This window comes from Lissotriton vulgaris, unplaced genomic scaffold, assembly GCF_964263255.1.
Source record: "Lissotriton vulgaris unplaced genomic scaffold, aLisVul1.2 SCAFFOLD_3352, whole genome shotgun sequence".
NCBI lineage: Eukaryota > Metazoa > Chordata > Amphibia > Caudata > Salamandridae > Lissotriton > Lissotriton vulgaris.
This window is the reverse complement of record NW_028249925.1, coordinates 33,619-58,266: the sequence shown is the minus strand read 5'-3', so window position 1 is coordinate 58,266 and position 24,648 is coordinate 33,619. Positions and strand designations below refer to the sequence as shown.

The following is a 24,648-nucleotide window of genomic DNA, read 5'->3' as shown; positions in this document are numbered from 1 at the left end:
AACGCTCCCACTTCGCATTTTCCGTTAAAGAAATGCGCAATTTGATTTCATTCTGCTTGTTGATTTTCAGAATTCCAGGTTCATGCAAGTTGCGCGTGGCTTAGTGACGGAACCTGACCCGTGTCGTTTTTCGGTGTTCGCTCTAGTGCCTGCAGCACAGCTGTGTTTATTTCCACTATTTTCCTAGTCTTACTGGGTTTTTTGTTTTAATTCATTGAACACCCTGCATGAGGACATTTCTGCCCGTTACCAGAAACTGCATTAAAAATAATTCCACGCAACAACAAATACGGCATTTTCCGTGGGGACCTAAGGGGCTTCGAAGTGGGGACGCGATGCGACGCACCTCCCTCGCCGTTCATTGGGGGAGGCGGATTCCGAAGCACTGCTCCTCGTGCACTCGCCGCGCCTTTATTGGTCAGTGAGGACAACGTCCCGCCCCTCCGCCCTCTTCTATATATAGGCCTAACGGAGGGAAGAGCACTTCAGAAAGCGCTCGGAGCGGGACTGCCTGGGTGTTTAGTGGGAATAGGGGAAGTAGTGGGGCGCGCGGATAGGGGCGGGGCTCCCAGGTAGCTGGCGCTCCCGACGTCACGTGGCGGCGACACTAAAGTGACGCTGAGGCGACGCGTTTGAGGAGCGAGGCGGACTTTTGAGTGGCCACCAGCAGCATCTTCGGCAGGCAGGTCGTTTCGGGTTTCTTTATTATTTAAAGTCTTTTTCCCTGGGAGGGGTAAAAATATACAACCCTTCGGGGTGACGTCACGCTCAGTTGACATATGCTAATGAGGGGGCGTGGCGGGTGAAAGGGGGCGGTTGGAAAGGGGAAGGAGTAGGCGCGGGATGCGCCCGCCCCCTCGCTCCCCGATTGGCTGAGGGTCCGCGAGTGACTGACGGCGCGCTTGTACACAGCCGCGCCCCCCTCGCGAGCGGAGGCTCGTGCGCCGCGGGTGTTCCATTGCTGGCGCGCGGCGCCGCTCGCGCACCCATGCCCGATGCAGACCATGATTGACACGCCCAACGAGAAGAAAAGCAGGGGCGGGGCCAGCCCTGCGGGCGGCCCCGCCCCTGCGTGCATGGCTCCACCCCCGCGCTCTAAAGAGAGTGATTGTATTCGCCCGCGCAATGGTTTCCAGGCCCCCAAGCCCGGGGGCGCCCCCGGCGGGGGCAAGAGGCGGAACAGCTTCCACGTGGGGGGCTTCAAGCACCCCGGGGGCCCCTTCGGCAAGCGGCGGCGGAGGGCCAACTCTGACTGCGACCCCGTGCTGCCCTCCAACTTCCTGCTGGGCGGCAACATCTTCGACCCGCTGAACCTGAACAGCCTGCTGGACGAGGAGGTGAGCCGGGCGCTGAACGCCGAGACCCCGCGCAGCTCCCCGCTGCCGCGCCGGGGCCGCGACCCGGTGCAGATCCTGGTGCCCCGCGACATCACCGACCCGCTCAGCCTCAACCTGGGCCCGGACGGCGAGGTGCTGGTGTCCCCGCTGAAGAGCGGGGGGAGGAAGCGGCACCGGCACCGCCACCACCCGGCGGCGCCCGAGAGCCCGCCCGCGCAGCCTGCACCCGACCCCGCGCAACCTACGCGCCCCGAGGAGCCGCTGTCCTACGAGCTCAACACCGCCATCAACTGCCGGGACGAGGTGGTGGCCCCCGCCAGCCTGCGGCATCGCAAGCGCAAGCAAACGGGCAGCCGGGGCAGCGCGGAGCCGCGGAGGGCCAGCCCCGAGCAGAGGGGCCCGCGGGGCCCCCAGCCCGCCTCCTCCGCCCCTCGGCCCGCCCGCAGGAAGTTCCAGTACGGCAACTACTGCCAGTACTACGGCTACCGCAACCCGGGGCGCGCCGAGGACCCGCGGCTGCGCCTCTTCCAGCCCGCATGGATCCAGGGCAAGGAGGTGCTGGACCTGGGCTGCAACGTGGGCCACCTGAGCCTCAGCCTGGCGCGGCACTGGGGGGCGGCGCGGGTGGTGGGGCTGGACATCGACGGGCGCCTGGTGCACGCCGCCCGGCAGAACGTGCGCCACTACCTGTCCGAGCAGCAGCAGCAGCAGAGCCGGGCCTTCCCGGCCTCCCTGGCCGCCATCCGGGGGCCCATCGCCGCCCCGCAGCTGCCGCCGACCCCCGGGGGCCCGGCGCAGGCCTTCCCGCACAACCTGCTCTTCGTCACGGTAAGGCTCCTCGGAGCGAGCGCTGCGTGTCTTGTGTGTCTGTAGATCAAACATGTCCTCTGCACACATCTCTGGTACTTTTTAATCCTTTCCTCAAAAAGAGCCACTGCTTTGACTTTGATTTGTTGCCCGATCACTTTCTCCTCTCACACACGCTTAAAGGCAAACTTCGCCCTCTCTAGTTTACTTTCATTTGCACTTGATTGGCCGGGTCAGAATGTGGACATGCTGCCCTTTAGGGCGCCCTCCCTCTCAGGCAGCATCAGCAGGTCTGTTAGCCTCCTCCGTCTCCCTGACAGCAGACACTTCCGGGGGTGGCATTTAACAGGTTTCACTGCAGCCGAGGTCACAGCTCAGGTTTAAAGTTGGTGGAGGGGAGATGTTTTGAGGTCTCTGCTGCGCTGCTGTTCACGCTGTGTGCGCTCTGTTAGGGGACAGCTGTCACACCACTATCCAGTAACCTGTTGTGGGTGTAACATATATACTGCTGTTTAAACGATGTATGCTTTATTTTTAGGAAAGGGAGCATTTTTCACTGCTACTGCCTATTATTACTATGTATAAGTTTACACTGCTGTGCAAAGTGTGTGCATATGTGTGCGCTGCTTCCTGCCCTGTACCTGCCGTGTGCATACCGTTTGCCCTGTTCAGTGTATGGGGGCAGAGATCACTGCTGCTTCCTGCCCTGTACCTGCCGTGTGCATACCGTTTGCCCTGTTGTTCAAGGTGTTTGGGGCAGAGATCACTGCTGCTACCTGTAGTGTGCATACAGTTTGCCCTGTTCAGTGTATGGGGGCAGAGATCACTGCTGCTTCCTGCCCTGTACCTGTAGTGTGCATACCGTTTGCCCTGTTCAGTGTATGGGGGAAGAGGTTCATGCTGCTTCCTGTTACCCTGTTGTTGAAGGTGTGTGGGGGCAGAGGTCACTGCTGCTTCCTGTCCGGTAGATCTTATTTCTTAAATTTTATATAGCGCAAACCTGATCCGTGAGGGTATCAGACTGCATTACAGAGGCAAGTGCGAAACAAGAGAACATTTGCATATACGAGAGAGGAGGTATAATCTGAGAAGAAAAACAAGCAGAGGAACATGGCCTCCATAGGAAATCAGCAAGATAACAGTCATGATCAACCAATGAATCATTGTCAAGGATAAGATCAAGAGATGGAAAGTGTGAAGAGAGGTTTTGTCTTTTTGTCCTGATAACAAGTCTGACAGCAAGTTTGAGTGGGCCCATAGAGGGGCCAACTTGTATCTAGGCAGGCCACAGGGAGGAGCACTTCCATAACCCAGCTGGGGAATGCCAGAGGCCTTTGACCGCATCCTGGGGTGGGGGGAGGAGGAAGGGATCTATTTTCCTTCAAAGGCTCATCTGATAATTCTCTACTTTGGTGTCTGTACTCATGTGATCATGCAGGTTCAGGTATTTATCTAGTGTCATTCCCAGAAATCTCGCAGTCTAGAATGTGAGGGGAGCAGTTGGGGCAGTTGGATGCTTCATCCATAAATTGATCTTGAGGTTTTGAGTAGGTGGGGCCATGAGATGGGATTCTTTGACACCATTAAGCTTGAGATGGCTGCGAGTACATGTGTGAATACCGTTTGCCCTGTTGTCCAAGGTGTATGCTCTTTTGGCGCAGATTCTGCTGCTTTCTGTTAAATGTGTGTGTGTGTGTGTGTGTATATACTGTTTGCATTACTGTGCAAGGTGTGTGCACTCTGTGTGGACAGATGTCATTCCTGCTTCCTGTGCGATACATTTATTTAAGCGGTTTGCACTGCTGTGTGCTCTGCGGGGACAGGTGTTGCTGCTTCCTGTCTTGTACATGTTGTTTGTAAGCGGTTTGCACTGCTGTGGTGACGGGTGTCGCTGCTGCTTCCGGTCTGGTACATGTTGTGTGTATGTGGTTTACACTGCTGTGTGCTCTGTGGGGACAGGTGTCGCTGCTGCTTCCGGTCTGGTACATGTTGTTTGTATGTGGTTTGCACTGCTGTGTGCTCTGCGGGGACAGGTGTCGCTGCTGCCTGTCTGGTACATGTTGTGTGTTACTGTTTGCACTGCTGTGTGCGCTCTGAGAAGACAGGCGTCGCTGCTGCTTCCTGTCTGGTACATGTTGTGTGTTACTGTTTGCACTGCTGTGTGTGCTCTGCGAAGACAGATGTCGCTGCTGCCTGTCTGGTACATGTTGTGTGTTACTGTTTGCACTGCTGTGTGTGCTCTGCGAAGACAGATGTCGCTGCTGCCTGTCTGGTACATGTTGTGTGTTACTGTTTGCACTGCTGTGTGTGCTCTGAGAAGACAGGTGTCGCTGCTGCTTCCTGTCTGGTACATGTTGTGTTACTGTTTGCACTGCTGTGTGCGCTCTGAGAAGACAGGTGTCGCTGCTGCTTCCTGTCTGGTACATGTTGTGTGTTACTGTTTGCACTGCTGTGTGTGCTCTGCGAAGACAGATGTCGCTGCTGCTTCCTGTCTGGTACATGTTGTGTGTTACTGTTTGCACTGCTGTGTGTGCTCTGAGAAGACAGGTGTCGCTGCTGCTTCCTGTCTGGTACATGTTGTTAGTATGCGGTTTGCACTGCTGTGTGTGCTCTGTGGGGACAGGTGTCGCTGCTGCCTGTCTGGTACATGTTGTGTGTTACTGTTTGCACTGCTGTGTGTGCTCTGAGAAGACAGGTGTCGCTGCTGCTTCCTGTCTGGTACATGTTGTGTGTTACTGTTTGCACTGCTGTGTGTGCTCTGCGAAGACGGGTGTCGCTGCTGCTTCCTGTCTGGTACATGTTGTTTGTATGTGGTTTGCACTGCTGTGTGCTCTGTGGGGACAGATGTCGCTGCTGCTTCCTGTCTGGTACATGTTGTGTGTTACTGTTTGCACTGCTGTGTGTGCTCTGAGAAGACAGGTGTCGCTGCTGCTTCCTGTCTGGTACATGTTGTTAGTATGCGGTTTGCACTGCTGTGTGTGCTCTGTGGGGACAGGTGTCGCTGCTGCCTGTCTGGTACATGTTGTGTTACTGTTTGCACTGCTGTGTGTGCTCTGCGAAGACAGGTGTCGCTGTTGCTTCCTGTCTGGTACATGTTGTTTGTATGTGGTTTGCACTGCTGTGTGCTCTGCGGGGACAGATGTCGCTGCTGCTTCCTGTCTGGTACATGTTGTTTGTGTGTGGTTTGCACTGCTGTGTGCTCTGCGGGGACAGGTGTCGCTGTTTCCTGTCTGGTACATGTTCTTTGTAAGCGGTTTGCACTGCTGTGGTGACGGGTGTCACTGATGCTTCTTGTCTGGTTCATGTTGTGTGTATGCGGTTTGCACTGCTGTGTGTGTTCTGCGGGGACGGGTGTCGCTGCTGCTTCCTCTCTTGTACATGCTGTGTGTGTGCGGTTTGCACTGCTGTGTGTGCTCTGTGGGGTCAGTTTTGCTGCTGCTTCCTGTCTGGTGCATGCTGTGTGTGTGCGGTTTGCACTGCTGTTTGATCTGTGGGGACAGGTGCCACTCAGCTGTGTGTGCTCTGTGGGGACAGGTGTCGTTGCTGCTTCCGGTCTGGTACATGTTAGTAAGCGCTTTGCACTGCTGTGTGTGCTCTGTGGGGTCAGTTTTGCTGCTGCTTCCTGTCTGGTACATGCTGTGTGTATGCGGGTTGCACTGCTGTGTGTGCTCTGCGGGTACAGGTGTCGCTGCTGCTTCTTGCCTGGTACATGTTTTTAAGCAGTTTGTTCTGCTCTGGGGACAGGTGTCGCACAGCTGTGTGTTCTGCGACGACAGGTGTCACTCGTGAGCTGTGGGTGCTCTGCGGGGACAGGTGTCGCTGCTGCTTCCTGTCTGGTACATGCTGGGTGCATGCGGTTTGCACTGCTGTGTGCTCTGCAGGGACAGGTGTCACTCAGCTGTGTGTGTATAGTTTGCCCTGTTGTCCGAGCTGTGTGGTGTGCAGTGGGTCACTGCTGCTCTGTGGCCGGCACCTGTTTTGTGTGTGGTCTGCTTGAGATGTGTGTGTGTTTAAGATGAGTTCAGGGTTTCCCGTGTGTTTGTTTCAGATGAGTGCAGTGTTTGTGTTTCAGATGAATGCAGGGTTTCCTGTGTTTGCGTTTCAGATGAGTGCAGGGTTCCCCCGTGTGTGTGTGTGTTTCAGATGAGTTGCAGGGTTTCCTCTGTGTGTGTTTCAGATGAGTGTAGGGTTCCCCGTGTGTGTGTGTGTTTCAGAGGAGTGCAGGGTTTCCCGTGTGTGTGTGAAATGAAATGAAGAAGGTTCTTGATAAAGCGCACTGCGACCAATCGGCTTCCTGGCGGTAAAGAGCTAAAGAGAATGGGAATTGCCGAAGGAGATCAGTTAGAGTATGCTATAGAAAACAGATGAGTCTTGAGAGCTTTACGGAATTGGGAGTAGACTGGGATAGATCTGAGCGACAGAGGGAGAGAGTGTGTGTTTCAGATAAGTGCAGGGTTTCCTGTGTTTGTGTTTCAGATGAGTGCAGTGTTTCCTGTGTGTGTGTTTAAGATGAGTGCAGGGTTTCCTGTGTGTGTGTTTAAGATGAGTGCAGGGTTTCCTGTGTGTGTGTTTAAGATGAGTGCAGGGTTCCCCGTGTGTGTGTGTGTGTTTAAGATGAGTGCAGGGTTTCCTGTGTGTGCGTTTCAGCTGAATGCAGGGTTTCCTGTGTGTGTGTTTAAGATGAGTGCAGGGTTTCCTGTGTGTGTGTGTGCGTTTCAGATGAATGCAGGGTTTCCTGTGTGTGTGTTTAAGATGAGTGCAGGGTTTCCTGTGTGTGTGTTTAAGATGAGTGCAGGGTTTCCTGTGTGTGTGTGCGTTTCAGATGAATGCAGGGTTTCCTGTGTGTGTGTTTAAGATGAGTGCAGGGTTCCCCGTGTGTGTGTGTGTTTAAGATGAGTGCAGGGTTTACTGTGTGTGCGTTTCAGCTGAATGCAGGGTTTCCTGTGTGTGTGTTTAAGATGAGTGCAGGGTTTCCCGTGTGTGTGTTTGTGTTTCAGATGAATGCAGGGTTTCCTGTGTTTGTGTTTCAGATGAGTGCAGGGTTCCCCGTGTGTTTGTGTGTTTAAGATGAGTGCAGGGTTTCCTGTGTGTGTGTGTGCGTTTCAGATGAATGCAGTGTTTCCTGTGTGTGTGTTTAAGATGAGTGCAGGGTTTCCTGTGTGTGTGTTTAAGATGAGTGCAGGGTTTCCTGTGTGTGTGTTTAAGATGAGTGCAGGGTTTCCCGTGTGTGTGTTTGTGTTTCAGATGAATGCAGGGTTTCCTGTGTTTGTGTTTCAGATGAGTGCAGGGTTCCCCGTGTGTTTGTGTGTTTAAGATGAGTGCAGGGTTTCCTGTGTGTGTGTGTGCGTTTCAGATGAATGCAGTGTTTCCTGTGTGTGTGTTTAAGATGAGTGCAGGGTTTCCTGTGTGTGTGTTTAAGATGAGTGCAGGGTTTCCTGTGTGTGTGTTTAAGATGAGTGCAGGGTTTCCAGTGTGTGTGTCTGTTTAAGATGAGTGCAGGGTTTCCTGTGTGTGTGTTTAAGATGAGTGCAGGGTTTCCTGTGTGTGTGTTTAAGATGAGTGCAGGGTTTCCTGTGTGTGTGTTTAAGATGAGTGCAGGGTTCCCCGTGTGTGTGTGTGTTTAAGATGAGTGCAGGGTTTCCTGTGTGTGCGTTTCAGCTGAATGCAGGGTTTCCTGTGTGTGTTTAAGATGAGTGCAGGGTTTCCTGTGTGTGTGTGTGCGTTTCAGATTAATGCAGTGTTTCCTGTGTGTGTGTGTGCGTTTCAGATGAATGCAGTGTTTCCTGTGTGTGTGTTTAAGATGAGTGCAGGGTTTCCTGTGTGTGTGTGCGTTTCAGATGAATGCAGGGTTTCCTGTGTGTGTGTTTAAGATGAGTGCAGGGTTTCCCGTGTGTGTGTTTGTGTTTCAGATGAATGCAGGGTTTCCTGTGTTTGTGTTTCAGATGAGTGCAGGGTTTCCCGTGTGTGTGTGTTTAAGATGAGTGCAGGGTTTCCTTTTTTTTAAATTTTATTTTTTTATTTCCAGTTGGTATAAGACAATAATACATACTAAACAGAGAAAAACAAATGTTGCATGTTGTAATTAGTAAACTTGGTTTAGCATACATCTTACATTGGAGTTAGAGTTTGTTTTTACATAAAAATAAAGTATAAAACCATTGCCCAAAATATTTTACCGCCTAGATCCAATATAATCCAGATGTTAGTAGACGGATAGAAAGATTAGTATAAGCCGACAGAGTGTACAGTGAGACAAAAATTCTATTCTAACAGTAATTTTCCCTTTCTCGAAACCTGATAATTCCTTTGATTGCATTAATTCCAGATCCCCCCCCAAAAATGTTCTCAAATTTCTTTAATGAGCGTATACCTCTTAGTTCAGCTAGAGTCTTCTCCATTGTTTTAATTTCTGTAACTAAATACCACCATTCTATAGCATTTGGTGCGTTGCTGTTAATCCGGGCCCTTGCCAAGATTAATCTAGCGCATGCAATTAATATCGCTGCCAATAGTGGGCGTGGTGGTTTTATTATATGTATACCAAGTAGCACCATAGGCGCCGTTATAGAGGAGCTTAGGATATTTTTTTGTATTTAGGATTTTTCCCACCTCCTCCCAATATTTCCCGAGCATTGGACATGAGAACAGCATATGCGCTAGATCCGCCGCGTAGGCCGCACATTTCGGACACTTGGTCTTATCACCTTGGATGTTACTACTGGACCATTTCGAAATCTTTTCTGGCGTATAATAGAGTAGATATGTAGTTCTATATTGTTGAAGTCTAAGACTGGACGATCGAACAGAGTTGTGTATATTAGTATAAGATTTGATTATTTGTTTCCCTGTAATACTTGTTCCAAGTTCCAAGTTTCAGGTTCCATTTATTGAGTGCAGGGTTTCCTGTGTGTGTGTGTGTGTGTGTGTGTTTAAGATGAGTGCAGGGTTTCCCGTGTGTGTGTGTTTAAGATGAGTGCAAGATTTCCTGTGTGTGTGTTTAAGATGAGTGCAGGGTTCCCCGTGTGTTTGTGTGTGTGTGTTTAAGATGAGTGCAGGGTTTCCCGTGTGTGTGTGTTTAAGATGAGTGCAGGATTTCCTGTGTGTGTGTTTAAGAGGAGTGCAAGGTTCCCCGTGTGTGTGTGTTTAAGATGAGTGCAGGGTTTCCTGTGTGTGTGTGTTTAAGATGAGTGCAGGGTTTCTTGTGTGTGTTTAAGATGAATGCAGGGTTCCCCGTGTGTGTGTGTGTGTTCCCCGTGTGTGTGTGTTTAAGATGAGTGCAGGGTTCCCCGTGTGTTTGTGTGTGTGTGTGTGTGTTTAAGATGAGTGCAGGATTTCCTGTGTGTGTGTTTAAGATGAGTGCAGGGTTTCCTGTGTGTGTGTGTTTAAGATGAGTGCAGGGTTCCCCGTGTGTGTGTGTGTGTTCCCCGTGTGTGTGTGTTTAAGATGAGTGCAGGGTTCCCGTGTGTGTGGGTGTGTGTGTGTGTGTTTCAGATGAGTGCAGGGTTTCCTGTGTGTGTGTTTAAGGAGAGTGCAGGGTTCCCAGTGTGTTTCAGATAAGTGCAGGGCTTCCCGTGTGTGTGTGTTTAAGATGAGTGCAGTGTTTCCCGTGTGTGTGTGTTTAAGGAGAGTGCAGGGTTCCCAGTGTGTTTCAGATGAGTGCAGGGTTCCCCGTGTGTGTGTGTGTAAGATGAGTGCAGGGTTCCCGTGTGTGTGGGTGTGTGTGTGTGTGTTTCAGATGAGTGCAGGGTTTCCTGTGTGTGTGTTTGTGTTTCAGATGAATGCAGGGTTTCCCGTGTGTGTTTAGTCCCGCCTGTGTGCGCGGAGCCCCCCCTCCTCCCGCTCCTTGCAGTCGCCCCGGGCCGCAGACCCTTCGGCTTGTGCGCAGGATCACACTGTGAGCTGTGCTCGGCACATATGGCCCTTTATGGCCCTGCTCCGCATGCCAGGCCGTTCCGAGCCCTGGAGCAGCCAAGAGGAGGCACCGTCCGAGGACTGGCACTCATCTGCCGGCAGAGACTGGCTGCCACCTGCGTGTGCCCCACAGGCGGGCGCAGAGTCGGGGGTGGACGCATTGGCACATCCAGGGAACATGTCCAGGCGAACCCCGTCCACACGGTCAGAGGAGCCGAAGGGGCGTTGTGTGGTGTGCAGAGGGCGTGCCGCTGCCAGCCTCGGGGCAGCTGAGCATAAACCCTGCCCACACTATGCAGAGCCAACCTTTACCCGTCTGAGTATAGTGCCGCGAGACTCCGCACAGGCCTTCCAGGGTCACAGCACTCGGTCCTTCTGTCGGACAGGAGTATAGTGCCTCGTGCCTCTGCACAGGCCTTCCAGGGTCACAGCACTCGGTCCTTCTGTCGGACAGGAGTATAGTGCCTCGTGCCTCTCCACAGGCCTTCCAGGGTCACAGCACTCGGTCCTTCTGTCGGACAGGAGTATAGTGCCTCGTGCCTCTCCACAGGCCTTCCAGGGTCACAGCACTCGGTCCTTCTGTCGGACAGGAGTATAGTGCCGCGAGACTCTGCACACTCCTCACGCTCAGTCCTGTGGGACACTCCTTCCAGGGTCACAGCATTCAGTCGGACAGGAGTATAGTGCCTCGTGCCTCTGCACAGGCCTTCCAGGGTCACAGCACTCGGTCCTTCTGTCGGACAGGAGTATAGTGCCACGAGACTCTGCACACTCCTCACGCTCAGTCCGGTGGGACACTCCTTCCAGGGTCACAGCATTCAGTCGGACAGGAGTATAGTGCCTCGTGCCTCTGCACAGGCCTTCCAGGGTCACAGCACTCGGTCCTTCTGTCGGACAGGAGTATAGTGCCTCGTGCCTCTGCACAGGCCTTCCAGGGTCACAGCACTCGGTCCTTCTGTCGGACAGGAGTATAGTGCCTCGTGCCTCTCCACAGGCCTTCCAGGGTCACAGCACTCGGTCCTTCTGTCGGACAGGAGTATAGTGCCTCGTGCCTCTCCACAGGCCTTCCAGGGTCACAGCACTCGGTCCTTCTGTCGGACAGGAGTATAGTGCCGCGAGACTCTGCACACTCCTCACGCTCAGTCCTGTGGGACACTCCTTCCAGGGTCACAGCATTCAGTCGGACAGGAGTATAGTGCCTCGTGCCTCTGCACAGGCCTTCCAGGGTCACAGCACTCGGTCCTTCTGTCGGACAGGAGTATAGTGCCACGAGACTCTGCACACTCCTCACGCTCAGTCCTGTGGGACACTCCTTCCAGGGTCACAGCATTCAGTCGGACAGGAGTATAGTGCCTCGTGCCTCTCCACAGGCCTTCCAGGGTCACAGCACTCGGTCCTTCTGTTGGACAGGAGTATAGTGCCTCGTGCCTCTGCACAGGCCTTCCAGGGTCACAGCACTCGGTCCTTCTGTCGGACAGGAGTATAGTGCCGCGAGACTCTGCACAGGCCTTCCAGGGTCACAGCACTCGGTCCTTCTGTCGGACAGGAGTATAGTGCCACGAGACTCTGCACACTCCTCACGCTCAGTCCTGTGGGACACTCCTTCCAGGGTCACAGCATTCAGTCGGACAGGAGTATAGTGCCTCGTGCCTCTGCACAGGCCTTCCAGGGTCACAGCACTCGGTCCTTCTGTCGGACAGGAGTATAGTGCCTCGTGCCTCTGCACAGGCCTTCCAGGGTCACAGCACTCGGTCCTTCTGTCGGACAGGAGTATAGTGCCTCGTGCCTCTGCACAGGCCTTCCAGGGTCACAGCACTCGGTCCTTCTGTCGGACAGGAGTATAGTGCCACGAGACTCTGCACACTCCTCACGCTCAGTCCTGTGGGACACTCCTTCCAGGGTCACAGCATTCAGTCGGACAGGAGTATAGTGCCTCGTGCCTCTGCACAGGCCTTCCAGGGTCACAGCACTCGGTCCTTCTGTCGGACAGGAGTATAGTGCCACGAGACTCTGCACACTCCTCACGCTCAGTCCTGTGGGACACTCCTTCCAGGGTCACAGCATTCAGTCGGACAGGAGTATAGTGCCTCGTGCCTCTGCACAGGCCTTCCAGGGTCACAGCACTCGGTCCTTCTGTCGGACAGGAGTATAGTGCCACGAGACTCTGCACACTCCTCACGCTCAGTCCTGTGGGACACTCCTTCCAGGGTCACAGCATTCAGTCGGACAGGAGTATAGTGCCTCGTGCCTCTGCACAGGCCTTCCAGGGTCACAGCACTCGGTCCTTCTGTCGGACAGGAGTATAGTGCCACGAGACTCTGCACACTCCTCACGCTCAGTCCTGTGGGACACTCCTTCCAGGGTCACAGCATTCAGTCGGACAGGAGTATAGTGCCTCGTGCCTCTGCACAGGCCTTCCAGGGTCACAGCACTCGGTCCTTCTGTCGGACAGGAGTATAGTGCCGCGAGACTCTGCACACTCCTCACGCTCAGTCCTGTGGGACACTCCTTCCAGGGTCACAGCATTCAGTCGGACAGGAGTATAGTGCCTCGTGCCTCTGCACAGGCCTTCCAGGGTCACAGCACTCGGTCCTTCTGTCGGACAGGAGTATAGTGCCACGAGACTCTGCACACTCCTCACGCTCAGTCCTGTGGGACACTCCTTCCAGGGTCACAGCATTCAGTCGGACAGGAGTATAGTGCCTCGTGCCTCTGCACAGGCCTTCCAGGGTCACAGCACTCGGTCCTTCTGTCGGACAGGAGTATAGTGCCGCGAGACTCTGCACACTCCTCACGCTCAGTCCTGTGGGACACTCCTTCCAGGGTCACAGCATTCAGTCGGACAGGAGTATAGTGCCTCGTGCCTCTGCACAGGCCTTCCAGGGTCACAGCACTCGGTCCTTCTGTCGGACAGGAGTATAGTGCCGCGAGACTCTGCACACTCCTCACGCTCAGTCCTGTGGGACACTCCTTCCAGGGTCACAGCATTCAGTCGGACAGGAGTATAGTGCCTCGTGCCTCTCCACAGGCCTTCCAGGGTTACAGCGGATGAGTTAATTCAAGGTGTGAACTCATCTGAGGCTTGACCTGGTCCGTTTGAAGTGTCTGGCATCGTGACGCCTCCTCGAGCCTAGACCTCTGTGGCAGCGGTGCCTGCTCGAGATGCCAGCCAGACTCTGCCAACCCCCTGCCCGCCTGCGGCCCCTTGAAACTTCAGTGATTAGTGGGACAAACTAGCACCTCTGTGTGCAATCAATCAGCACATGTGTAGAGCACACTACTCGCCCAAGAGGGTCTCACTCGAATAGCCCGGTCTTGAGAAGCCTCCTGAAGGTCAGCAGGTCTTGGGTTTGCCACAGGAGGAGGGTGTTCCAGGTCTTGGTGGCGAGGGGGGGGGGGGGGGGGGGGGCGAGTAGAAGATGAGTCGTCTGTTGAGATACGCAGGTCCGGTGTTGTGGAGCGCCTTGTGTGCGTGGGTGAACTAAAGCTCCTCACAGAAAAGACTCTGCAGGATGCATCTGAAAGCCCCCTCTCCTCAAACGGACACTAGAACAGCCATTCATACCCAAGGGCATCCCTTCCATCCCATGCGGCTTAGTGTGAGCGCAGACTGTACTTGCTCAAGCAGTGTTGGATCTGCAGCGCCTCTCCTGGCACACATCTGGCGCAGCGCCTCACCGCTGACCTGCCACTTGGATGTGCAGCGCCTCTCCTGGCACACATCTGGCGCAGCGCCTCACTGCTGACCTACCACCTGGATCCGACGCATCTGTCCTGGCACATCTGGTGCAGCACCTCACCACCTGGATGTACAGTGCCTGTCCTGGCACTCATCTGGTGCAGTGCCTCACTGCTGACCTACTACTTGGATCCGCAGCACCTGTCGTAGAACACATCTGGTGCAGCGCCTCACCACCTGGATGTGCAGCGCCTGTCCTGGCACACATCTGGTGCAGTGCCTCACTGCTGACCTACTACTTGGATCCGCAGCACCTGTCGTAGCACACATCTGGTGCAGCGCCTCACCACCTGGATGTGCAGCGCCTGTCCTGGCACACATCTGGCGCAGCGCCTCACTGCTGACCTACCACTTGGTTCCGAAGCGCCTGTCCTGCCACACATGTGGCGCAGCACCTCTTCGCTGACCTACCACTTGGATCCGAAGCTCCTTTCCGGGCACACATCTGGCGCAGCGTCTCACCGCTGACCTACCACCATCTTTATTCTCTGCTGAAGTCATGTCCCTGCTGTTTCTTTCCTATTCTTGGTACACGCAAAACTCCAACCCCCGCTGTGCGTTCCATGCCTCTCTGGGCTGTACCTTCCACCGTGCATGTAGTCCAGAGCTATCCGCACTCCTAAACCGCACTGCCCAAACCGCACTGCCCATCAGCATAACTTTAATAGAAACATCGGCTAGCTGCGGCCCAACTCTTGGAAGAACCGACCTGTCCCATGAGGCTGTCCCCTTCCCAGCCCTCCTAGCCTCACACCTCTGCAGGGCCTTCTCTCCTTGCCCGATGAGTGCTGGATGTGAGGCTGAAATTACTAGTGCAATTTATTGCATTAATCAAATGATTACAATATAACTAGTAAATACCACAATCGGCGCAAAAACAAATAGATAATAAATTCTGGACGTGTACAAGTTAAAATCAATCATAAAAACAGATTTGAACCAGATGGCTCACACTTGACAGGCAAATGGTGTCTAAAATGGTATTAGACTTAGAATTTCACTATTCTCTCTGACACTAAAACAATATTTACCAGCCTCAACAGTTATTTTTGCCTTGTTAATAATCGGTCGAAAGTCGGTGGCGTAGCTAGAGGTTGCAGGTAAGGGGGGGGGTCCACCGCCCCCAAAGTTGTGCTAACCCACCCACCCACCATGGTACCTATGGTGGGTGGGTGGGTTAGAGAGGGGCTCTGCTGTCTGGACTCGTGATCCTGATCTGTCTGCGTGAGAGTCCCTGGGGTGATGTCATGAGGGGGGCACCTAACAAAAGCATGCTTCATAGTACCAACTTGTAGTGCCACTACTCAGATGCCATCTTTTTGTGTTCTAGGGGAACTATGTGCCGGAGCGAGACGAGCTCCTGGAGGCGCAGAGCCCGGAATACGATGTCATTCTGTGCCTGAGCGTGACCAAGTGGGTCCACCTGAACTGGGGGGATGAGGGGCTGAAGCGAATGTTCAAGCGCATCTACAGACACCTCCGTCCCGGGGGGCTGCTGCTGCTCGAGCCGCAGGCCTGGTCCTCCTATGGGAAAAGAAAGAACTTAACGGTAAGCAAGGACTGTCCCTCTGATGCTGCTCTGATTTGTAATGGTGATGATGGGGTGTGTGCAAAAACGGGGCTTCTTCTGGGTTAAGAAATAATGTGTCGGCGACCTTTACTCCTGCGTCTGTGGCCCCACACTGCAGGCGTCTGCCACCCTTCTCTAGCCTGCAGGCGTCTGCCACCCTTCTCTAGCCTGCAGGCGTCTGCCACCCTTCTCTAGCCTGCAGGCGTCTGCCATCCTTCTCTAGCCTGCAGGCGTCTGCCACCCTTCTCTAGCCTGCAGGCGTCTGCCATCCTTCTCTAGCCTGCAGGCGTCTGCCATCCTTCTCTAGCCTGCAGGCATCTGCCATCCTTCTCTAGCCTGCAGGCGTCTGCCATCCTTCTCTAGCCTGCAGGCGTCTGCCATCCTTCTCTAGCCTGCAGGCGTCTGCCACCCTCCTCTAGCCTGCAGGCGTCTGCCATCCTTCTCTAGCCTGCAGGCGTCTGCCATCCTTCTCTAGCCTGCAGGCGTCTGCCATCCTTCTCTAGCCTGCAGGCGTCTGCCATCCTTCTCTAGCCTGCAGGCGCCTGCCATCCTTCTCTAGCCTGCAGGCGCCTGCCATCCTTCTCTAGCCTGCAGGCGTCTGCCATCCTTCTCTAGCCTGCAGGCGTCTGCCATCCTTCTCTAGCCTGCAGGCGCCTGCCACCCTTCTCTAGCCTGCAGGCGTCTGCCACCCTTCTCTAGCCTGCAGGCGCCTGCCACCCTTCTCTAGCCTGCAGGCGTCTGCCATCCTTCTCTAGCCTGCAGGCGCCTGCCACCCTTCTCTAGCCTGCAGGCGTCTGCCACCCTTCTCTAGCCTGCAGGCGTCTGCCACCCTCCTCTAGCCTGAAGGCGTCTGCCACCCTTCTCTAGCCTGCAGGCGTCTGCCATCCTTCTCTAGCCTGCAGGCGTCTGCCACCCTTCTCTAGCCTGCAGGCGTCTGCCACCCTTCTCTAGCCTGCAGGCGTCTGCCACCCTTCTCTAGCCTGCAGGCGTCTGCCACCCTTCTCTAGCCTGCAGGCGTCTGCCACCCTTCTCTAGCCTGCAGGCGTCTGCCACCCTTCTCTAGTCTGCAGGCGTCTGCCACCCTCCTCTAGTCTGCAGGCGTCTGCCACCCTCCTCTAGTCTGCAGGCGTCTGCCACCCTCCTCTTGCCTGCAGGCGTCTGCCACCCTCCTCTTGCCTGCAGGCGTCTGCCACCCTCCTCTTGCCTGCAGGCGTCTGCCATCCTTCTCTAGCCTGCAGGCGTCTGCCATCCTTCTCTAGCCTGCAGGCGTCTGCCATCCTTCTCTAGCCTGCAGGCGTCTGCCACCCTCCTCTTGCCTGCAGGCGTCTGCCACCCTCCTCTTGCCTGCAGGCGTCTGCCATCCTTCTCTAGCCTGCAGGCGTCTGCCATCCTTCTCTAGCCTGCAGGCGTCTGCCACCCTTCTCTAGCCTGCAGGCGTCTGCCATCCTTCTCTAGCCTGCAGGCGTCTGCCATCCTTCTCTAGCCTGCAGGCGTCTGCCATCCTTCTCTAGCCTGCAGGCGTCTGCCACCCTCCTCTAGCCTGCAGGCGTCTGCCACCCTCCTCTAGCCTGCAGGCGTCTGCCACCCTCCTCTAGCCTGCAGGCGTCTGCCACCCTCCTCTAGCCTGCAGGCGTCTGCCACCCTCCTCTAGCCTGCAGGCGTCTGCCACCCTCCTCTAGCCTGCAGGCGTCTGCCACCCTCCTCTAGCCTGCAGGCGTCTGCCACCCTCCTCTAGCCTGCAGGCGTCTGCCACCCTCCTCTAGCCTGCAGGCGCCTGCCACCCTCCTCTAGCCTGCAGGCGCCTGCCACCCTCCTCGAGCCTGCAGGCGCCTGCCATCCTTCTCTAGCCTGCAGGCGCCTGCCACCCTCCTCTAGCCTGCAGGCGCCTGCCACCCTCCTCTAGCCTGCAGGCGCCTGCCACCCTCCTCTAGCCTGCAGGCGCCTGCCACCCTCCTCTAGCCTGCAGGCGCCTGCCACCCTCCTCTAGCCTGCAGGCGCCTGCCACCCTCCTCTAGCCTGCAGGCGCCTGCCACCCTCCTCTAGCCTGCAGGCGCCTGCCACCCTCCTCTAGCCTGCAGGCGCCTGCCACCCTCCTCTAGCCTGCAGGCGCCTGCCACCCTCCTCTTGCCTGCAGGCGTCTGCCACCCTCCTCTTGCCTGCAGGCGTCTGCCACCCTCCTCTTGCCTGCAGGCGTCTGCCACCCTCCTCTTGCCTGCAGGCGCCTGCCATCCTTCTCTAGCCTGCAGGCGCCTGCCACCCTCCTCTAGCCTGCAGGCGCCTGCCACCCTCCTCTAGCCTGCAGGCGCCTGCCACCCTCCTCTAGCCTGCAGGCGCCTGCCATGCTTCTGTGACTGTGGCCTCTATACGGCAGGTGTCCACCACCCTCCTCTAGCCTGCAGGCGCCTGCCACGCTCCTCTAGCCTGCAGGCGCCTGCCATGCTTCTGTGACTGTGGCCTCTATACGGCAGGTGTCCACCACCCTTCTCTAGCCTGCAGGCGCCTGCCACGCTTCTCTATACTGCAGGTGTCCACCACCCTTCTCTAGACTGCAGGTGTGTGTTGGAAAGTGGGTTATTGGTAGGGGCAAATTTAGATCTGCCACTGACAATAAGGCCACGAACACATGGTAGGACCCAGCATAGGTCTTAAAAATTATTCCTAGCTTTAACCCTTGGTAACGTGGCTGCGAGCAGACAGGCTTAACTTCATAGACAGATATGTAAAGCATTTAAAAACACCATTTCGGTAAATAATTAAGACACAGCACAAAATAAAAAACCAACACCAATTTATAAAAATAGGTAATATTTTTATCTTTTAAATGACACCAAACGAAAATAATCCACTTTAAGGAACCAGAGATACTAATTTTTAAAGATTAGTCGCTTTCTAGCGCTTAGAAACCAACGGTGCCCCTTTTAGTCATTTTGTTTTCTCTGTCAGGGACACACCTTTATAAATTGTTCTGAAGAATTTTCTCACCACTGTGGGTGGGCCGCCTTCAGCAAGCAGGGTCCAGTTAGAACACCTTCCTGGAGTTCTGCTTGCGGATCCCAAAGTATCCAACACACAATCCAAGGTTCTGGAATCTCCAAGAGGGTCCTTGAAAGCGTGACACTTCAATTCCATAATCCACTTAAACAACACCCTTACAAATCCACTGATGGGTCTCCAAGGTGTAGATTTAGTTGCTGATGTTCCAGTTGAGCTCTTTTAACCAGTAGCTTTCAGGGAGTCCACTCTTTTGAGTTCCTTTTCCAGCACAGAGTCCACATGGCTGTAGTTTTCAGATGGTGCAGTTTTCAGAGGTCAGGCCTTCAATCTTTGCACAGCAAAACTTCACAGCAGGGCTCTTGTTGCTTCAGTAGTTTCAAGCAGCAGATCTGGAGGGCTCTGCCCCTCTCAGATACTTATTCAAAATTCTCTGGGTCGAGCACCAGGTCACTTCTGACCAATGAGAGCAGGGTAACTCCTCATAGTTATGACCACATCCTGTAGAGTGTGGCACTATTTTGTCCCAGAGTGCACCATTCTTCCAAATCCATAATGGCTGATTTTTCAGCAAGGAGGTAAGAGCTGGCTAAACGCACCCCATAGATGGCTTATTTCCATGGCCTCTCCCCCTATCATCTGCACATACCTTAATTAACTAACCCCTTCCCTGCCGGGTACATTCCTCCGCTGTGCTGGGGGGAGGCGGGGCGCGCTCAGCACCCCCATGCTCATGACCAGCTCAGCTCGTCATGAGCTACAGTGCTCCTGTGCTCATGACGAGCTGAGCTCGTCACGGCCACACCCGTTTCTTAACGTTCAGCACAGCAGGGGAATTATCCCAGCGTGCAAGCGTTCTAAAGGCCATGACGAGCTCAGCTCGTCATGAGCATGCAAGGGGTTAACCCCTCCCATGCTTCCTTAACCCCTCCCATGCTCATGACGAGCTCAGCTCTTCATGAGCCCCGGTTCTCGTGTGTTCATGACGAGCTGAGCTCGTCATGCCCGTTGGAACGCTCGCACGCTGGGGTAATTCCCCTGCTGTGCTGAGCGTTCCATTAAACGGGCGTGGTCATGACGAGGTGAGCTCGTCATGAGCACCGGGGCGCTCTGCGTGCCCCCCAGCACAGCGGGGGAATAACCCCAGCAGCCAAGGGGTTAAGCCTAGCCCTGACTCTGGGTCAAGAGTGTAAGGGTGAAACTGAAACCCAGGCCTCCCCTCTGCCTTTGAAAAGTATGGGTTAAGACTCCACCCCTGGCCTGGCATTCCTATAGATCAGCACACTGCCCTCCCAGCAGAGTTGTTAACCCTAGGGGTACCTTATCATCTCTTCAAAGCAGCCTGGCTAATCCACTTAACTCTGACCAATCAGGACAGACTACTGGAAGGCTGAATTTGGACTTACAAACAAGAAAGTCTTATAACTTCTTGTATGTACACTTTAGGAGAGATTCAACAATATAATGTTGGATTTACTACTACCATTCTGGGAAGTCTTTGAATGGTCCGGCTAGTCCTCTCCTATCAATATTTCTTAATCAATAACTTCCTACCATCTTAACCTATGGGCCATGGGGTTTGCAATGGGGAAAATGACTTGGGCCAGTTTTCTAGCACTAGGGCTTATAAAAACATATTTTATAAGTATTTCCCTAAGTTCTACAGGACTCACACCCCCTGTCCAACTAAGGGAGACTTTAGGGGTTCTGAATCGGCGGAAATATTGCAGATCCTCCTTACCCAATGCTCCTAGCAGCAAAATATCAAATTTGATCAGCACTTTAATACAATGTGGGGAGTTTAATGTAAAATTGCACTTTACCCAGGCATATAAAAACTCATTTTAGAAGGGTGTACTTTACAGATAACTGACCCCCACCCCTGGGATACCTTGGGGAGACCCTGTGAGTCCCTAGTATGAACAAACATTGTAGGTTTTCCTACAGTGTGGATGCGTCCCTTCTCTAGACGGCAGGTGTGGCCGCCACCATTCTGTGACTGTTCGCCTCTAGACTCCCTCTTGAAGTTAGATATTCAGCCTTCAAGTTGTTTTCAACTGCTTCTGTTTTAACGAATTCAAAGTATATAGTTTAGTGAATTTTTCTTTCTAGACACCCCGTCTCTTCCTTGATTGACCTTTTTTGTTGTTGTTTAAAATATGCAATTCTTTATCCGGAATAAAAAACAGACAAACTTTGAAATGCTGCTGATCCTTTAGTTTGCAGACAAGTTATCTACATTTGCAAAGTAGCACAGTACTAGATTTAAACTTTCGACATTTTTTTTATTTTTTATCCTCCATGCAGGAAGCAATCTATAAAAATTACAATCGAATACAGTTTAAGCCAGAGCAGTTCACATCCTATTTGGTGTCACAAGAGGTGGGCTTCGCCAGATACGAGTTGGTGGGAACTCCACAGAGCACAACAAAAGGTAAGTTGCAGGAGTGGACTGGTTTTAAAAATGTATAATTTTTTTAAAATTTGGTTTTACTTTTTTCTCCTGGGGAATTATGCCAAATATGTATGTTTGTAAATATATATATGTGTGTTGTATGTTTGAGGCATGTGTGTTGTAGATACACATGCTTTGCAAACTCCTGCCATCTAGTGTTGGGTCTGGATGTTTGCAAGTTGTTTTTCTTCGAAGAAGTCTTTCTTCGTCACGAGGTAAGTTGACTCCTCCTTTCGGTGATAGTGCGCATGGGCATAGACTCCATTGTTAGATTGTTTTTCCCACTATCTGGTTTGGACGTGTATTGCTGCGCTCTGGTTCGAAACAGTCCTTAGGGTTCCCCTCGGTGCGCAGTCCACTTACCCTCAACGGTATTATCATACGCGTTTCCCTCTCTACATATCCATTCGATCAGGAAAGTCTCATCTATGATTGAAAACATAATTTGCTGATGGATCAGACCCCGTTTCAATTCTGTCCTTGGTGCCATGCCCCATACCCTTGCACCTATATCCACCAAGTCTGCAACACAGGAGCACAAGAAAGAAGATTGCAGGGCCTGTTGGTTGTCCAATCGAAAAAGACTCAACATACTCTGGATATATTTGGAGAAAAATCTGAACTTGAAGACACAGCTGTGGAAGAAAGGGAGGCCTTCTCGGTCGCAGAATCCGATCTCTAGGCCAAAATCGAATTGGAGTATGAAGACATTCAAGCTGGGCAGGTGGTCGTGAGTAGTAAAACTCCTGCATTCCAGAAGCTATCTTCCACTAAACAAAGCTTCGGGCACCACCTCTGCCTCCGGGCATTGGTCAGCACCAAGACTGTTTCTGATGCCATGCCCTCTGGCCCATGCATAAGAAACAATTGATGGATGGAATGCTGGAAAATGCAAACCTTCACCCCCAGTCACAAGGATCTGGATTAAATCCATCATTATTTTGCTCACCTTGCTACACCACCCCAGTTTGGACCCAGCCATATGCAAATCAGACTTGACCCTGTTCCGTGTCCTCCCTGGACCGGAAACAAGCATCCTGGGACTGGTTTCAGGGCATCACCTATCATCAGCCAGGCTAGCTTGAATCCAATGGTGTAGTGAGCATAGGACCCTCGTCTGGGCATACCCTTCTCACTTAGGGCGACATATGTACAAGAAACAATTGATGGAGGACAGAATGCTGGACAATGCAAACATTCTCCCGCAGTCACAAGGATCTGGGTTAAATCCATCATTCTTTTGCTCACCACACCACCCCAGTTTGGACCCGTCTTGCCCGGCACCAATACAAGTAGTCCAGCCTTCCGGCTCCGGATCGAGCCGAGACAGATAGTCTTTGGACCCGAAACCTTCCGCTTCCAATGACAAGTCTGGTTCAGCACCAAAACGTTTGGCGCCTTCATCCAGAGAAGATATTTCAGACTCTTTCCCCCCCCGGAACCAATTTTAGACATTACGAAAGACAAATTGGATCCAAAGCTGAAAAGGCTTTACATCAATCCGGACACTGGACATATATTAGCCAAAACTCCTTCCAAAAGGAAATTCAGTTCAGAGGACACTGGATACAAGACCCCCCCCCCCCCCACCCTCCCCCCCCCTCCTCCTTAAGAAGAAAGACATTGCTACAAGTCCTATCCATCCTACTTTTCCATCTCCTCCACTATTTTCACCTCTTCCAATATTGCCAGGCTCGGATCCACTACACATAGCACCACTGGGATCTCCTCTCACACAGACTGAATTAGGAGATGACGATGATAATGACTGACCATATTCCTTTACCTACAGATCCGTGGGATGATATTGATCAACCTATAGCTAATGATCAAGACCTTTACACTGCAAAACCTTCACCTCTAGATGATAATGTTTCCTATTGAGAGCTAATTTCCAGAGCAGCAGCATATCACAGGGTTACACTGCATAAAGAGACCTTGGATGACGATTTTTTATTCGAGACACTTGGGTCTTCACACAGTTAGCCAGTCTCCCTATGTTAAAAGGCATGATGAGACATGCAGATGACATTTTTAAGGACCTTGTACGTGCACACATTTTAACCTTGGGTTGATAAATACAAACCTTCATCCTCTGATCCTGTTTTTATTAAAGGACAGCTCCCTTTATGTTCACTAAAAGTTTCTAACACCCAAAAGAGAGCAAACTCACAGACCTCTGAAGATGCACCTCCCCCAGATAAAGAGTTTAAATTCATTGATGCACCTGGTAAGAGTGGCTGCTCAAGCCGCTCTCCACTGGCACATTACCAACACGCAAGGCCTACTAGCTGGGTATGACTGGGTACATTGAGATGGGATGGAAAGCTTACTTTAATACCTCCCAGAGGAACACAAGAAAAAGGCACAAGAGCTAGTCCAAGAAGGAAAACCTATATTTAATTCTTCTCTAAGATGTGCTCTTGATGCTGAAGGAAAATTCGGCAAATGAAGTAAGCACCAGCGTTCTCTTACGTCGACATGCTTGGCTTAGAATTTCAGGTTTTAAACCAGAAGTACAACAGTCTGTTACACACTCTTTTTAACCAAACAACTTTTCGGACCTCCGGGTTGGTGAGGCTTTAGTAAAAAATGAATTAAAAAAAAACAGATGTGGTGAAATCCATGGGAGCACTTGTCTCCTTCAAGCAGAGCCTCCTTTCGTCGCTCATTCTATAGACCTTGGTCTAAAACTACATCCTCATACACTAACACTTCGTACAAGTCCAACACGCAACCCTCTTCCGGTAGAGATTTCTTTAGCAGAGGGTACAGAGGAAATCATTTTAAGGTTAGAGGTATGGGCATGTCAACACATAGCTCCCCATCTCCCAATAAGCAGTGAAATGGCTATGCTTCCACCCATCATCTAACACTTGTTGGTGGAAGACATCAACAATTTCTCCCTATTTGGCAATCCATAACATCAGACAAATGGGTGCTGGACATCCAACATGGTTATTGCCTGGAGCTCACCAGCAATCCTCCCAACATTCCACCTCTCGCACTCAAACTCTCGTTGGAAAACCTGCAGTTTCTCAAACAAGAAGTACAAGCTCTTTTAACAAAAAAGCAATAGAACTGGTTCCATTACAGTACAAAGGGTCAGGGTGTACTCCATATTTTTCTAATCCCCAAGAAGAACAGCTCCTTAACACCAATTTTATATCTAAGGACATTAAATCTGTACATACTTTCAGAACATTTCCACATGGTCACGCTTCAACAGGTCCTGCCACTGCTACAGCAAGGCGATTTTATGTCCACACTAGACTTGAGCGCATACTTTCATATTCCGGTTCACGCAGCTCATCGTAAATATCTCAGATTTGTGATAACAGGAAACCACTATCAATTCAAGGTTCTCCCATTCGGAGTAACCACTGCTCCGAGAGTGTTCACTAAATGTCTGGCGATAGTGGCGGCACATCTCGGAAGACAACAAATTCAGGTCTACCTATGTCTGGACGAGTGGCTCATCTTAGCAATCACACACCAAAAGGGTCTACACCACACTCAGACAACATTAGACCTACTCTACCAATTGGGTTTCACAGTCAATGATCAAAAGTCTCATCAGCCGTCACAAATGCAGTCTTATCTGGGAGCGACTTAAACACTTGCACAGCTCTGGCCTCTCCCAATGCAGCCAGAATTTGAAATATTCAAACTCTGCTACTACAGTTTCAGACCAATCAATACTTAGAAGCCAGAACTTTCATGCAACTGCTAGGGATGATATCATGCATCATGGTAGTGCCTCATGCAAGATTGCATATACATCCTCTACAGGAGTGCTTAGCACGTCAGTGGAATCAGTCTTTGGTTCAATTATTAG

The 24,648-nt window shown here is 52.6% G+C and overlaps 1 protein-coding gene across 1 annotated transcript in view; it reads left to right on the top strand.

Annotated features, from left to right (window-relative positions):
- The first annotated feature begins 487 nt into the window (after positions 1 to 487).
- The window catches only part of MEPCE (methylphosphate capping enzyme), a 52,716-nt gene continuing 28,555 nt past the window's right edge, over positions 488 to 24,648 (top strand). Inside the window, exons 1-3 of the mRNA XM_086950441.1 lie at positions 488 to 2,165; positions 15,125 to 15,343; positions 20,663 to 20,789. Of these exons, the coding sequence (XP_086806567.1) occupies positions 996 to 2,165; positions 15,125 to 15,343; positions 20,663 to 20,789 (1,516 nt within the window). The 5' untranslated portion in view covers positions 488 to 995. The remainder of the gene's footprint in view (positions 2,166 to 15,124; positions 15,344 to 20,662; positions 20,790 to 24,648) is intronic.